This window comes from Urocitellus parryii, chromosome 1, assembly GCF_045843805.1.
Source record: "Urocitellus parryii isolate mUroPar1 chromosome 1, mUroPar1.hap1, whole genome shotgun sequence".
Lineage (NCBI taxonomy): Eukaryota > Metazoa > Chordata > Mammalia > Rodentia > Sciuridae > Urocitellus > Urocitellus parryii.
The window spans coordinates 128,327,248-128,341,092 of NC_135531.1; the positions used below are offsets into that span (position 1 = coordinate 128,327,248).

General features: G+C 39.2%; 1 protein-coding gene across 2 annotated transcripts in view; it reads right to left on the reverse strand.

Moving 5' to 3' along the window:
* Positions 1-1,008: 1,008 nt before the first annotated feature.
* Positions 1,009-13,845, reverse strand: part of Faf2 (Fas associated factor family member 2) — a 63,263-nt gene continuing 50,426 nt past the window's right edge. For both annotated transcript variants that reach the window (XM_026398204.2, XM_026398205.2), the window contains 4 exons: positions 11,895-12,072; positions 10,666-10,837; positions 9,994-10,137; positions 1,009-4,157 (listed from right to left, as the gene is read on the reverse strand). In XM_026398204.2, coding sequence (XP_026253989.1) covers positions 3,975-4,157; positions 9,994-10,137; positions 10,666-10,837; positions 11,895-12,072 — 677 coding nt within the window. In that variant the 3' untranslated portion in view covers positions 1,009-3,974. The remainder of the gene's footprint in view (positions 4,158-9,993; positions 10,138-10,665; positions 10,838-11,894; positions 12,073-13,845) is intronic.

Sequence of the window (13,845 nt, forward strand, 5' to 3'; positions counted from 1 at the left end):
AGCCCCAAAATAAGTTATTTCTGCAAGAAAATATCCCTTCAAAATATATCCTTACAGGAAATGGGGAACAAATGATGGCATCTAAACTATGTAAGGTGCTTCACATTGATTTGTTCTTTTTTTGGAGGCAGGGGTTACTGAAGATTGAATCCAGGGGCACTTTTTTTTTTTTTACCACCAAGCTACACCCAGCCCTTTTTATTTCTGAAGACAGGGTCTAAGTTGCTGAGGCTGGCTTTGAACCTGCAAACCTCCTGCCTCAGCCTCCTGAGAGGCTGGGATTACCAGTGTGCCTCACCATTTTTGGCTAATTTGTTCTTCAAATCTATCCTGAAGAAGATGGCAAGTTTCATTTATGACTGAGGAAACTAAAGCTTATGGGAGCTAAGAACTCACCTGAGGTCAAAGCTGATAAATGAAAACCAAAATTTGATACCAGATCTGCCTGCTTTTTACACTACCATATTGCCTAAATTGCTATTTCTCACAGGGATACAATATAGATCTATTTTTTTAAAATTTATTTCTCAGTTTTCGGAGGACACAACATCTTTATTTTTATGTGGTGCTGAGGATCGAACCCAGAGCCCCACGCATGCCAGGCGAGTGCGCTACCGCTTGAGCCACATCCCCAGCCCAATATAGATCTATTTTAACTCCTTATTTCTGATTTTTAAAAAAATTGTTATTGGGGATTGATCCTAGAGGAACCTTACTACTGAGTTACAACCCCAGCCCTTTTTATTTTTATGCTGACACAGACTTTTGCCAAGTTGCTGAGGCTAGCCTTGAACTTATGATTCTCTTGCCTTAGCCAAGCCACCGGGATCACAGGTATGCTGCACCGGCTTCTTCCTTGCTTCTTGACAATGCGATGTCCCATTTACTCCAAAATGTTTTTCAACCTTTCCCTCACACATAGAAAAAAATGTCACACCTCTACTGGACAGAAAGACCCATAGCCAGTTGTGAAATTTTTGTTATAAAACATTTAATGTTAACCTACAATACAATGTAAACCTTTATGAAAAAAATTTAAAGTACACTAGATTTCTTCAGGAAATTATCGCGTAACTATTCAGCTGCAGTACAAGTTGGGGCACTGCATCCTTTGTGGATGGATTTCCCATTGCTGCGTTCCTTACAAATCCTAAAAAAAAAACAAAAAACCAAAAAAACAAAACAAAACAGTTGTAAGGTGGAGCTCCTTGTTCAAGCACCAGGTGATAATACTCCCCTGACTTTGTATTCTGGGAGTTACCACTCTTCATTTTCTGAAACTCTTTCCTTGGCCTTGGCACGGTTAACAATTTTCATAGTGACTGCTTAGTTGATTCCAGGTTCTTTTTTATTTTTTAAAAGAGATAGTCTCCTTCTGCCATTCCTTCTCCAAATCTCATGGTAGAGGCAAGCAAGGAGAAATATTTGCTGCAGGAAATTCTGCACAAGTGGAAGAAAAGACCAAAAGGATCCCACCAGGCTGCAAAAATTCAATGACCCCAATAGGTGTCTTTGCTTGATCATGTTCCATGGTTATTCAGCTGTATCTACAACTTCAGTTTTGAGAGTGCAGAACAAAACTTCAAACAAGTGTTTTCTTCAGTTGATGACTTGCCATTTGAAATATCCCAGAAGTGATATGGAAATGAGCAAATGCTTGTAGCTCACCAGCACCTCAGCCTTTTCTCCCTTGCAGGTCCCATCAAGCTCCCAGAGGTCCTTGGGAGTAACAGATTGTACAGGCATTAAGTGATAAAATGTGCAGCCCATATTTCACCTACAAGGAAAGGAAATGACATCCAGGCGGCAGTAGTAGGGGCAGCAAGGAGGCAGGCACAGGGTCTAAAAGGGACTAGATACGGGCATGTGCTTCTGCTGAAGCTTCTTAAAACCTACAGTAAATTGGCAGGCTGTCCCAAGAGTTGTATTGATAGAGGGACCTTGTCTTAATTTTCTGGCATCTGACCTCCTTTACTAAACAGTTATCAAAGAAAGGCAAGAAGCATAAAGTGCACATTTTAGAATGAGACTGGAGAAAAAAATAACTTCCCCAAGGAGATGTGGGCAAAATACTTACATTGTACACCCAGCCTAATGAAGGTCCTTCACACCCTCCCATGTGCTGCCAGGGAAACAGCTGTGAATTTCAAACAGAGAGGGAGGCTCTGAGTGGAGAAATTCCTCTTTGCATGGTTGTCAATGAGCACACTTCATCCAAGGTTGAGTGGAGAACATCATTCATCTGATGTCCACTCCAGACACATTTTGAGAATTTGTGAGGGGGTAGTTTTCCACCCATCTGGCTCTGGGACAGCAGGAAACCAAGTGGAAGGATGATAGGCAGGTAGGAACAGAACTACTTTCCCTACAGATGGTGTTCTAGATTCCTGTATCAAGGTCACTGGAAAATTCTCACACTACCCAGGTATTATGGATGAGGTACCTCCCTCAGTCCCATGGTGTTTACTTCAACAAACCTGCAGAGGGCTGAGAGAACAGTAAGCCTATTACTACTAGTAAAGAAAGTGGTCCTTAGGTAGATATGTCGTCTTCAAAGGCTTTCTCTGTTGATTAACTAAAACCTATCTATCAAGTTGTACTTTTAAACCTGACCTGAAGCCCTGCCCTTCATAGCATGCTAGCAACCATAGGACTCCTGAAGGCTTCCATGTATAAGCCTGCACCCATCAAGCTATTGAACAATAGCATGTTAATACATAGCCTGACCCATGTACCCATTATCATACACTCAACCACAGACAAGACATCCAGAGGTGGTGGGGGGAAACTATTACTTCAATACAGCAATAGAGGGAGAGGATACCACCGCCTCCAGCTGGTAGCTACATCAGAAAGTGATCTGTGCCTTTCAACAGCTTACAAAGGCTGGGAGTCCAGTCTTGTTTCTCTTCAGGACCTCTCCTCTGGTTCCATACTTAAAACACACTTCCACTGACAGGTAGGGCACTCTCATGTGGTTCTGCTGGCTCCACAGCAGGCCATGTCAGTCCTTGGGAAGGCACCACGCTTGGCAATTCAGAAAAGCTGGGAGAAGCAGCATGCAATGTCAGAAGAGGAATGAAGAGCTGCTATCCTTTGGTTCGGATCCTTCACCACCACCTGGTACAGATCCAAGGCAAAGCTGCAGTTGTATGTAAAGGTGAACGTTCACCACACACATGGGTGTAATCTGTACATATATGGCCTTTGTGGGGCTACAGATTCCTCTATTCCTCCAAGTGGGGTGGTTAGGTGGTAAGAAAGGACGGCAAGAGTTGGACCAAAATGGGACCTCTCTGGGAACACGAGAGGGGCAATAGCAGAAATAAGCACAAACCAGCCCGGGGCACCTTTATTACACTATTATGGGCTAAAGGAGCCCAGGGCATAAACTCATGTTTAAGAATTGGTTCTTTATCAAACAATGTTAAGGAAAAGAAATAAACCTATGTCAGCCTCAATCCTTTGGTCATTACAAAGCAAGAGAAACAAAGTTATACATAAACTGTGGCAGTTCAAGGAACATCTCTGTTCTGTGCTTTCTCTTCCCTCTCTTCTCCAGAGGTGAAAGAAGCAAGTCCTCAGGAGATGCTGCTGTAGCTGGTTGATAGAGGTTTTTCACTTTTATTTTCCATAAAAGCAAGAATGAATGGAAACTAGTGGGAATGTCCCCTTTCCCAGTTGGGACAATGGACGGGTTGGAGGTGAAGAGTCTCCATTCACTTGGAAGATGCATGGTATGGAGGCCATAGGGATGGGTGAGTTTGCCAAGTGGGTACGTTCACTGCTAACCTCGTGCACACACACAGGTTGTGACTCTTGCAGGCAGCATGGTTTCTGATCCTTCCTTAGGATGCAGCAGTCTTTTAAAAAAAATATTGTATTATAATAATAATAATATGAATTACTCTCTTTTTTTGTTTTCTCCATTTCTTTTAGGGATTAGGGTAGGAGGGGGAGAGGAAGAAAAAGTGTCATTCGTCTGTTAGGTCCTGAACAAAGAGAACTTCTGTATGGCTGAGTCCCGCCTCCTGCAGTGTAGGAGGGGTGGGCCATTCCTCTGAAGGAACACAGGGCAGTACCCGCCTGGGAAAATTGGCTTCAATCTGAAACTTTTCAGGGCTTTCCTTCAAGGAGAATAAGAAGTCGTGGATTACCTGCAGAAGTCATATAGAAAAAGAATGATAGTGAGAAAAAGAGATGCACGTACCACTATAAAAGTCAAATGGCACCCAACTCTTCCTAAGATGATTATGGGACATGAAGCAGTCATATTACACTGGAATTTTCAGGTGTTCCCATTTACCAGAACAAATATGTGGAGTAGTCCTTTAAAATGAAATCACCCAAGATCAATATTAGTCCTACTCTGAATTGATTCATCTGTTCAAAAAAAAAAAAAAAAACACTTTAAAATAATCACAAAGTTACAAAAAATCTGGATGTGTAGGATATAGAATTTTTTTTTTTCTTTGAACCAGGTCTGAGTGAGCTGCCAACCTGATGTCTCATCACCCCCAAATTCTTGAAGGTATGTATGTTTTACAAACAGGACAACCTTCTACATGATGACAATACTGCCTTCAAAATCAGGAAATCTAGGGGCCAAGGTTGTGGCTCAGTGGGCACAGTGCTTGCCTAGCATGCATGAGGCACTGAGTTCGATCCCCGGCACCACATAAATATAGACAAATAAAATAAAGGTATAAAAAAATCAGGAAATCTAATTGACAAATTATTACCATAATACAATATATCCCTCAGTATTCATGGGAGATTGGTTCCAGGACCCCATTGTGGATACCAAAATCCCCAGATGCTCAAGTCCCTTATATAAAATGAATAACCTTAACTCATTTCTGGATTGCTTATCATATCTAACAATGTAAATGCTATATGTTGTTTATCTTCTGTATTGTTTAGAGAATAAATAATGACATTACATTTTTGATCTGTGTTGCTTAAATCCATAGATGCACAACTCACAGATAGGGAGGGTTGGACTATATTACATTATTTGGGCCCTACTTAAGTTTTGCCAATTGTCTTTTCTAGCAAAAATGATCTAGTTTAGAACTGTTACATTTGTCATGACTCTTAAATCTCCTTTAGTTCAGAAGAAATCAATTTGTATATAAAGTATGGTCAAATATTTTTCAGAATGTCTTTCAGTTTGTCTGATATTTATTTATAATCAAATTCAGGTTGTGCATCCTTGATAGGAGTATTTCGGAAATGATGCTACACTCTATTCAATGTACCCTATTCAATTGGAGCACATTTTTAATTTGTTCCATTATCTATGATGTTCATTTTGATTATCTGTTTCAGTTGGTGTCTGCCAGGCCTCTCCACTGAAGTTATGCTTTTTCTTCAGTTAGGATATATTTTGGGGATAGGATATATTTCTATTTCTATCAAACACTCTGAAACTATGAAGATATTCTGTTCCTTAAACATTTACATTTATTTGTAGCAATACAAATTTCTGTCTTCCTATTTTACTCAATAGGTTATAATGTTACAATCATTATTTTAATGTTCAAACTACTCCAGATACAGTCACCATGAATGGCTGCCTTCAGTGTCTAACATGTCATCAATTTCCGAACTATTCCTTGCTTGCAGGGTCAAGATGTTCTAGGATAATCTTTTATATTCCTTGTCCAAGACCTGGAATCAGGCATGTCCTCCAGAGAGATCTAGTTCTTCTTTGTGGTGCTAGAGATTGAGTGAGTCCAGGACCTCATGCATGCTAGGCAAGTGCTCTACAACAGAACGTCATCTCCAGCCCTGTTTTCTTAATGGACAATGGTATTCAAAAGCCAAGATCTTGGTGCTGAGTATGCTCATTTTGAATGGGAGGTGCTGTTTCTAGGCACTCACTATGGAGAATATGCCTATGTAGGTATGGATAAACATATATACAAACTCCCACATCTAGTACATGTGTGTATAAAACCAAAACTTTAAATCTGTAAATCTATGACTTTCTATGTATATTCTTATTATGTTCAGATTTTTAGACACCAACCTGAGCTATCTGGACTCAGATTTGAGTTGCCATTCATGTAAACACACTCTTTAACCTGATCAAGATTTGACATTTGGGCTGGGGTTGTGGCTAAGTGGTAGAGTGTTTGCCTAGCACATGTGAGGCACTGGATTTGATCGTAAGCACCACATAAAATAAATAAAAGGTACTGTGCCCACCAATAAATAAATAAATAAATAAATAAATAAGAAAAAGATTTTATATTCTTAAAGAAGCTGAGGTAAGAGGGTAGAAAGTTAGAGGCCAACTGGGGCAACTTATTGAGACCCTGCCTCAAAAATAAAATTTAAAAAGGGCTGGGGGGCTGAAGTTGTGGCTCAATGGTAGAGCACTTGCCTGGCATATGTGAGGCCCTGGGTTTGATCCTTGGCACTGCATATAAATGAATTAATCAAATAAAAAAATCCACTGACAACTATAAAATATTTAAAAAAAAAAGACTTAAAAAAAAGAAAAGTTAAAGGCTGGGTACATATATGCTCAACGGTGTAGCATCTGCCTAGCATGTGTAAGGCCCTGGGGGAAATGTGACACTCTTACATGGACTTCCCTCTGTGAGAAGGGATTCCTCACCCTATTCTGGCTCTGAGAAGCTACAGGTAAACATTTAGTGCAAAGTGGGCAGTTAGCAGAACTCAGACTGCTAGAACTTAAAGTGTGAACAATATGCTTGTATATAGGCCATGGTTATTTCTCCCTATCTTTTAATGCCCACAATAAGAACAGGTTGTCTCCATCATGCTTCTATTTCTATCAAAGACTCTGTGTTGTGAATTGTGTTACTTTGTTTCAGGTCAACCCTCAAAATGAGGAACACACCATTCAAATTATCCTTCCTTTTGTTTTGTAAGAATATATTTTCTCCAAATATATTTTCTCCTGGCGGGGGGGGGGGGCTGGGGTTGTGGCTCAGCAGTAGAGCACTGTCTTGCACTTGCAAGACCCTGGGTTCGATCTTCAGCACCACATACCAAAATAAACAAGTGGGGGCTGGGGATGTGGCTCAAGTGGTAGTGCGCTTGCCTGGCATGCATGCGGCCAGGGTTCAATCCTCAGGACCACATACAAACAAAGATGTTGTGTCCGCTGATAACTAAAAAAAATAAATATTAAAATTCTCTCTCTCTCTCTCTTTAAAAAAAATAAAAATAAACAAGTGAAATAAAGGTGTTGTGTCCAACTACAACTAAAAAATAAATATTAAAAAAAAGAATATATTTTCTTTTTGTTCTACCTCTCAGAACAATGAATTTTCTGGGCTTATTCCCTTCTGCATGAAGTAGTCTTTCTCTCCTTTGTCTTCAATTCTTCAGAGAATTTTAAGAAGCTACATTTTTAGAATTTATGGATTAAATCTATTTCTCCCTTATCTAATGACTTTATAAACTTGTCATATTTTAGTCCATCAACTTCAAGCATTTTCTGATTCTTTGCAATCTCCATTAATACTAACTCTCATTTTCTTAAGATGCATCAGTTAGATTTACATCAAGTATTCTTGGTATGAACCCAAAACAGGTTTCATCTGAGGGTAAAATAATATATATATATTTTTTTTTCCTGGTGCTGGGGACGGAACCCAGGGCCCCATGCATGCTAAGCGAATGCTCTACCAGTGAGCCAAATCCCCAACCCTGAAATAATACTTTGTATATCAATTATTGCTTGAGACTATTCAATATTCTTATAAAACTGGCATGTTTTCACTTACCAATGAAAAGAGCTGACACCACCAATAAACATGTCACCACATTATGTCCTTTTTAGTTTATAATGGACAGAAAGATGAGTGTGTGGCTGAGTATAAACTGGATCTCTTTTATACACATTTAAGAGAAAGCCAGATGCCACTTTTCTGCCCACTCATGGAATTTAGAGATTTTATCCTTTTTCATTTTAGCATTTTACCACTATCAAGAGCTGAGCATCATGTGCAAATGTGTCATTCCCTGATATTATATGTGGAGATCTGAGCTGATAGGAAAATGACACAAGATCTAAAGAACACTGAAACCCTCTAAATCATTATCTGATTATATGTTGTTATGTCTGTGAATGTTAAATTCCAGGCCAGAATCAGCACTGCACTTCTCCTCCTTTATACTTTCTTTCTCCCTCTGCAAGCCCAATTTAAAACCAAACATTTCTTTCAGCCTCAGCTGGTTATGATGTTCTTTTTGGTACTGAGGATTGAACCCAGGATGTTTTACCACTAAATTATATCCTATTATTTTTTTATTTGGGGACAGAATCTCAATATTAACTGCTTAGGGCTTTGCTAATTTGCTGAGGCTGGCTTCAAACCTATGATTCTCCGGCTTTACTCAGCCTCCCGAGTCACAGGGATTACAGATGTGCACACCAGGCCCAGCAGGGTGGTCTTTTTTAAGAAACATCTTTTAGGGAGAAACCTATTTACAAGTCTTTAGTTGAAAAGAGCTCCCAAAGGAAATACTGAAGACTGATATTGGCCAAATTATATTATGTGCATGTATGAATATGTAACAACAAATTCCACCACTATGTACAACTATAATGCAGCAATAAAAAAATATATGGAAAAAAGAAATAATTGGTTCTCCTTTAATCACAGGCCTATTCTTATTCTGTTCCACAATTTTTTGGGGGGTAGGGGTGGGGAGTGCTGGAGATTGAACCCAGGACCTTGTGCATGCGAGGCAAGCACTCTACCAAGTAAGCTATATCCCCAGCCCACATTCCACAATTTAAAAAATAATAATAATTTTAGTTGTATACAGACACAATACCTTTATTTTATTTATTTACTTTTATGTGATGCTGAGGATTGAACCCAGTGCCTCACATGTGTTAGGCAAGTGCTCTACCACTGAGCTACAAAAGCACAGCCCATGTTCCACAATTTTAATAGATTTTTTTCTCTAAAACTCTCAGAAGAGTAAATTGTGGTTATTTTATATATAGTTTTATCTGAGCTTTGGGGCTAGAAATTCCATAGAGCTCAGACATACAAACTGTGAAACTTAGTAATACAAGCTAAAATCCACATGTCCACGTAAACATGTAACTTGAGCAAGCAACTTAGTAATATTACTATATCAATTTTACCAATGAAGAAATTTAGGCTAGATATGTATCGAAACTAAAGAAATATATCTAGTAACTCTGGTAATATGACAGTTTGGTTCTCATTCTGTGAGACTCTAAGAGTCTCTGCTTTTAACTACTTACCTATGGAAATAACAATAACAAATATGGATTCAAATAAATAAGGAGCCTCAGGAAGTGGGGCTTCTTATATGATAAGAAGGGCATAAAGGGAGAGATAAAGGCACCTGAATTACTTATATTCAGATATGTAATTCAGTGATTCTTAGGTCACCAAAGACAAAGCTTTCTCTAAATAACCAGGAGTTCTGAAGTCAATACCAAAAGAGAACCTGGAAGAACCTCAAAGACATGGAAGAACATGGCCTTCTTTTTTTTTTGTTTAGCAGAGTTCAAACATTATAATGAAAGAAAACCTTTTTAAAAAAAAAAAAGCTTTGCGCTCAGGCTGGGGTTGTAGCTCAGTGGTAGAATGCTTGTCTCGAAAGCGTGAGACACTGGGTTTGATTTTTAAAGATTAAAAAAAAAAAAAAAAAGTGCTTTGAGCTGATAGCCAGAAAAGAAGAAATCTTCCTGGTGTTTTCTGATGTCACACCCCTTCTCTTGTTTCTTTCCCTTTTCATCAGAGCTGAAGATATACTAATAACACTCTCAGAAGGCTATGTAGAGGCTCAATGGTAGAGTGCTTGCCTAGCATGCACAAAGCCCTGGGTTCAATCCCCAGCACTGCAAAATACAGAAACAAACAAAACAAAATAGAACAAAAACAAATAAGGAATTAGGGCTATAAAAGCTTCTAGACCTATGGCCCAGATGTCAGAAACACTTCAACCCACTTAAGTGATGCTTACTGTTAGAGACTGTGAAAAGTGGAATCGTCTCTCTACTCGAGAATCATTGGGTAATTTGAAAATTATCTTGACACTTTCAGGGTCATCTGGGGAAGGCTCAGGAGGCAGGCACTCCAACTTCCTTTCCTTTTCCTCCTGTAAGTTCTGTAGAGACAAAAGCAAAGGTGAATACAGCTCAACTACAGAAACAGGATCATGTAGGTTTATTATGCACTCAGAAGAAAAACTAATAACTAATTACTCTCAGAAAAACCCCTGGCAAGAGACAAGAAACAACTATTGCATCACATATGTTATTTACTGACCATGTTCAGGTATTAGACTATTTGAGGAAAAGGGTAATGGCTAAAAGACCCTGGCTATAACAAGTACATTACTGAAATGTGTTATCAGCTTACACTAGTACTAAGAATGAATAAGGTCAAAAAATTATAAATCACCCATAATTACCACATAATTTTTCCTTTCATGTTTTCTTTTTCACATTTTTTTCCACTTTTTTTTTTTTTTTAATTTCTCTAAGTTCTCCAGGCTGACGCTGAATTTAAGATCCTTCTGCCTCAGCTTCCCAAGTAGCTGGAATTGCTGGTGTGTGTCAACACCAGGTTCCTTTCACACTTAAGCAATCTCAGTAGTTTGGGAATCACAGAGAACAGAGGCATGCTCCATCACCTGTCGCCTTCTCTCTTCTGCCAGCTTCTGCTGTTGCACCTCCTCCTCCTTCAGCCGCTTCCGCTCCCGTTCCTCCCTTTTCTTCCTTTCTTTCTCCTGGTCAGCCCTGAGAGAGGCCAAATAGGCCTCATCCTGCTGTTGTCTCAGCACCTGGGTCTGGTTCCTTTCTTCCCTATGAACAGATCAGAAGTATAAAAGGGAAAACAGCAATTTCACATAGCTCTGTGTTTACATTCCCCCCTCCCGCCCCTCTTTTTGTGTGTGGCATTCAGGATTAAACCCAGAGTTTCATGCAGTACTGAGTCATATCCCCAGACCTCTGTGAATTTTTATGTTGAAAATTTGGAACAGGGTGAAAATGTTGATCCTCTGAAGGATTTTAAAAGCAGAGAATGGCAGAATCTGAAAGAGCCATCTCTTTCCTCAGTATAAGTTGGCAGGAAAAGAAATTACAAGCTTCCCTCTCAATTTTTAACTTTTAAAATAAAAGCTTATCCTTTATCATAACATTATTATTATTATTTTGAAATAATCATCAATACTGTATTTTATAAATACCCTTCTAAATTACTGCACTATTGTATACATAGCACTTGGCTCATATATACATCATAAAAGATTTGAAAAGGTGGAAAAATTATTCAGAATTCTACTAACCACAATAACAACCCCTATCACACCATCCCCATGACCAAAAATGAATTCCACTAAAAACATAAAATATCATAACAATTTGGTGTATTTCCTATTTTTTCACATAGCACAAATATTTAGCCAATCAAAATGGTTGAACAAATATACATTCTTGTTTTATACTTTCTTCCCTTTTTTTTTCCTTCCAGTACTGGGGACTGTATCCAGGGACACAGTACCACTGAACTACATTCCCAGCACTTTTCAATTTATTTTATCAGGGTCTAAGTTGCCCAGGCTGGCCTCAAACTTGCAATCCTGCCTCAGCCTCCTGAATTGCTGGGATTACAAGTAAGTACCACCATGCCCGGCTCACAATACTCATTCCTGAGGATAAAACCCTATATTTTGATTTATACCTCTAAGAATAGATGAAATGATGTAGAGTAATTCAGGTCAAAACATGCAAACATCTTGACCCCAATTAGGAAGCACTATTAAAATTGCTTAAGAGAAGGGAAAAAGGATTTGTGGAGTCCCAGGTCAGCCCTCCAGATACACAAACTGATCTCTTCCTTTCAGAAAGTCTCTCATACCTTTCTAAGCGTTCTGACACCAGGTATGTCTGGTTTGCATCCATAATAAATGTTAGCTGGTTAATGAGGTCATCGGGTTGAATGAGGCCCTCTAACCGTCCGACCACAGTCATTCTCCGATCCTTCAACATAATCATGGCCAGGAATGGATAGGTATTCTCTCGTAAAGCCTGTGAGACTGACAGAAACATCCAAGAGATTAAGGGTAGAATTTGGGGATAAAATAAATCAACTCTCAAATTTTCCATAAAGGGAGAGAGAAAACTGCTTTAATCCCAGTTGAGATAAATGGGAAATAATATTCATCTCTGCTTCTCTTTTCCCTTCCTAGACATTTTTTGTTTGTTTGTTTTTTAATATCAGGGATTGAACTCAGGGGCACTTAACTACTGAGCCACATCCCCGGCCCTATTATTTTGTATTTAGAGACAGGATCTCACTGAGTTGATTAGCACCTCACTTTTGCTGAGGCTGGTTTTGAATTTGAGGTCCTCCTGCCTCAGCCTCCCAAGGCACTGGGATCACAACCGTGCCCAGCTCCCTTCTTAGATTCTTAATCTTTTCTCTTTAGGGGTGGGCGGGGAGGGAGGTTACCAGGATGGAACTCTGGGGTAGTTGACCACTGAGCCTCATCCCCAGCCCTATTTTTGTATTTTGAGACAGGGTCTCACTGAGTTGTTTAGGGCCTCACTTTTGCTGAGGCTGCCTTTGAACTTGTGATCCTCCTGCCTCAGCCTCGGCTGCTGGGATTATAGGTTTACACCACCTCGCCCAGCTCTCTTTGTTATATTTTTGAATCCCCACACCTAGGTGCTTAATTAGAATAGGACAGGCTTTCCAGGGGTGTGGTTAGTATACTGCAGACTTCAAAGACAATATCTTCCTAATGATAGGAAAAGGATCTATAAAAAAATCTTTGTACTGTTTAGCATAGTTCACCCTAGGGGTCAAGCCTAAAAGGGGACAAGTTTACAAGTCTCACCTAGCCTGATGCTACTGGCAATGATTCCCAACATCATCTTCTATCTTTTCTTTTTCTTGCTTAATTTCCTTCCTTATTACTTTCCCTTGGTCTAAAAAGGCTACCTGTTCTGCTCCAAAGGAGAAAGAAAGATGGTCTCCAAATAACCAAAATTTGACCATAATGGAGTTCCATTTTCCTTATAAAAAGGGATTTTATAAATCTCTATAAAAAGTATCCTTAGTTTCTTCTCTTCATCTCCATTACCAGCCTCACAAAGCCATGTTAGAATGGCAAAATGTATGCTGCAGGAACATATCAGATGTTTAAGACATAATTAGGGAGTAAAAAGATTCAGATTCCAGGATGCAAAGAAAACACCTGCTGCATCTTTGGTTCTTAAGATCAGCATAATGCCTGACATGCTATCACACACTCAGGGCTGCTGGAGACAAGGAGCTACAGAACAATGCCTTTTTCTTCACTGGATGTCTTCATATCTTCTAATGACTTCTAAAAATATTTATCTCCAATTAAGAGTTACTGTCAGCAAAGACCTGAGCTTCCTAAGTCCATATCAGCACTCCAGGTACTCAAACAGCTAACTCACTATGCAAGAAGCTCTGTTAAAATTGCTGATGAGGAGAATAAATTCTTCAATAAAAATACCATTGAGATTAAAGTGCAAATTGCTAGCTAAGGCTCATTTTTAAAAATAAAAGTCTCTGGCAATGGTTAACTGTAAAGAATGAAAGTCTGTCAGACCTGATCTTGCTCTAAAATTTATTAACTATGTGATCTCAAGCCTGAGGCTTAAACTCTCTGAGACCGTTTCCTAAGCCACAAAGTAGAAGTAATACAATCCTTTCATGATTGCTAAGAAGATTAAATAACATAATATAAAAACCACATCTAGTACAGTGTCTACCACAGAACAGTCATGTTATAAATGACATGGTGGGTCTTTCAAGACCTTGGCAAAGATACCCC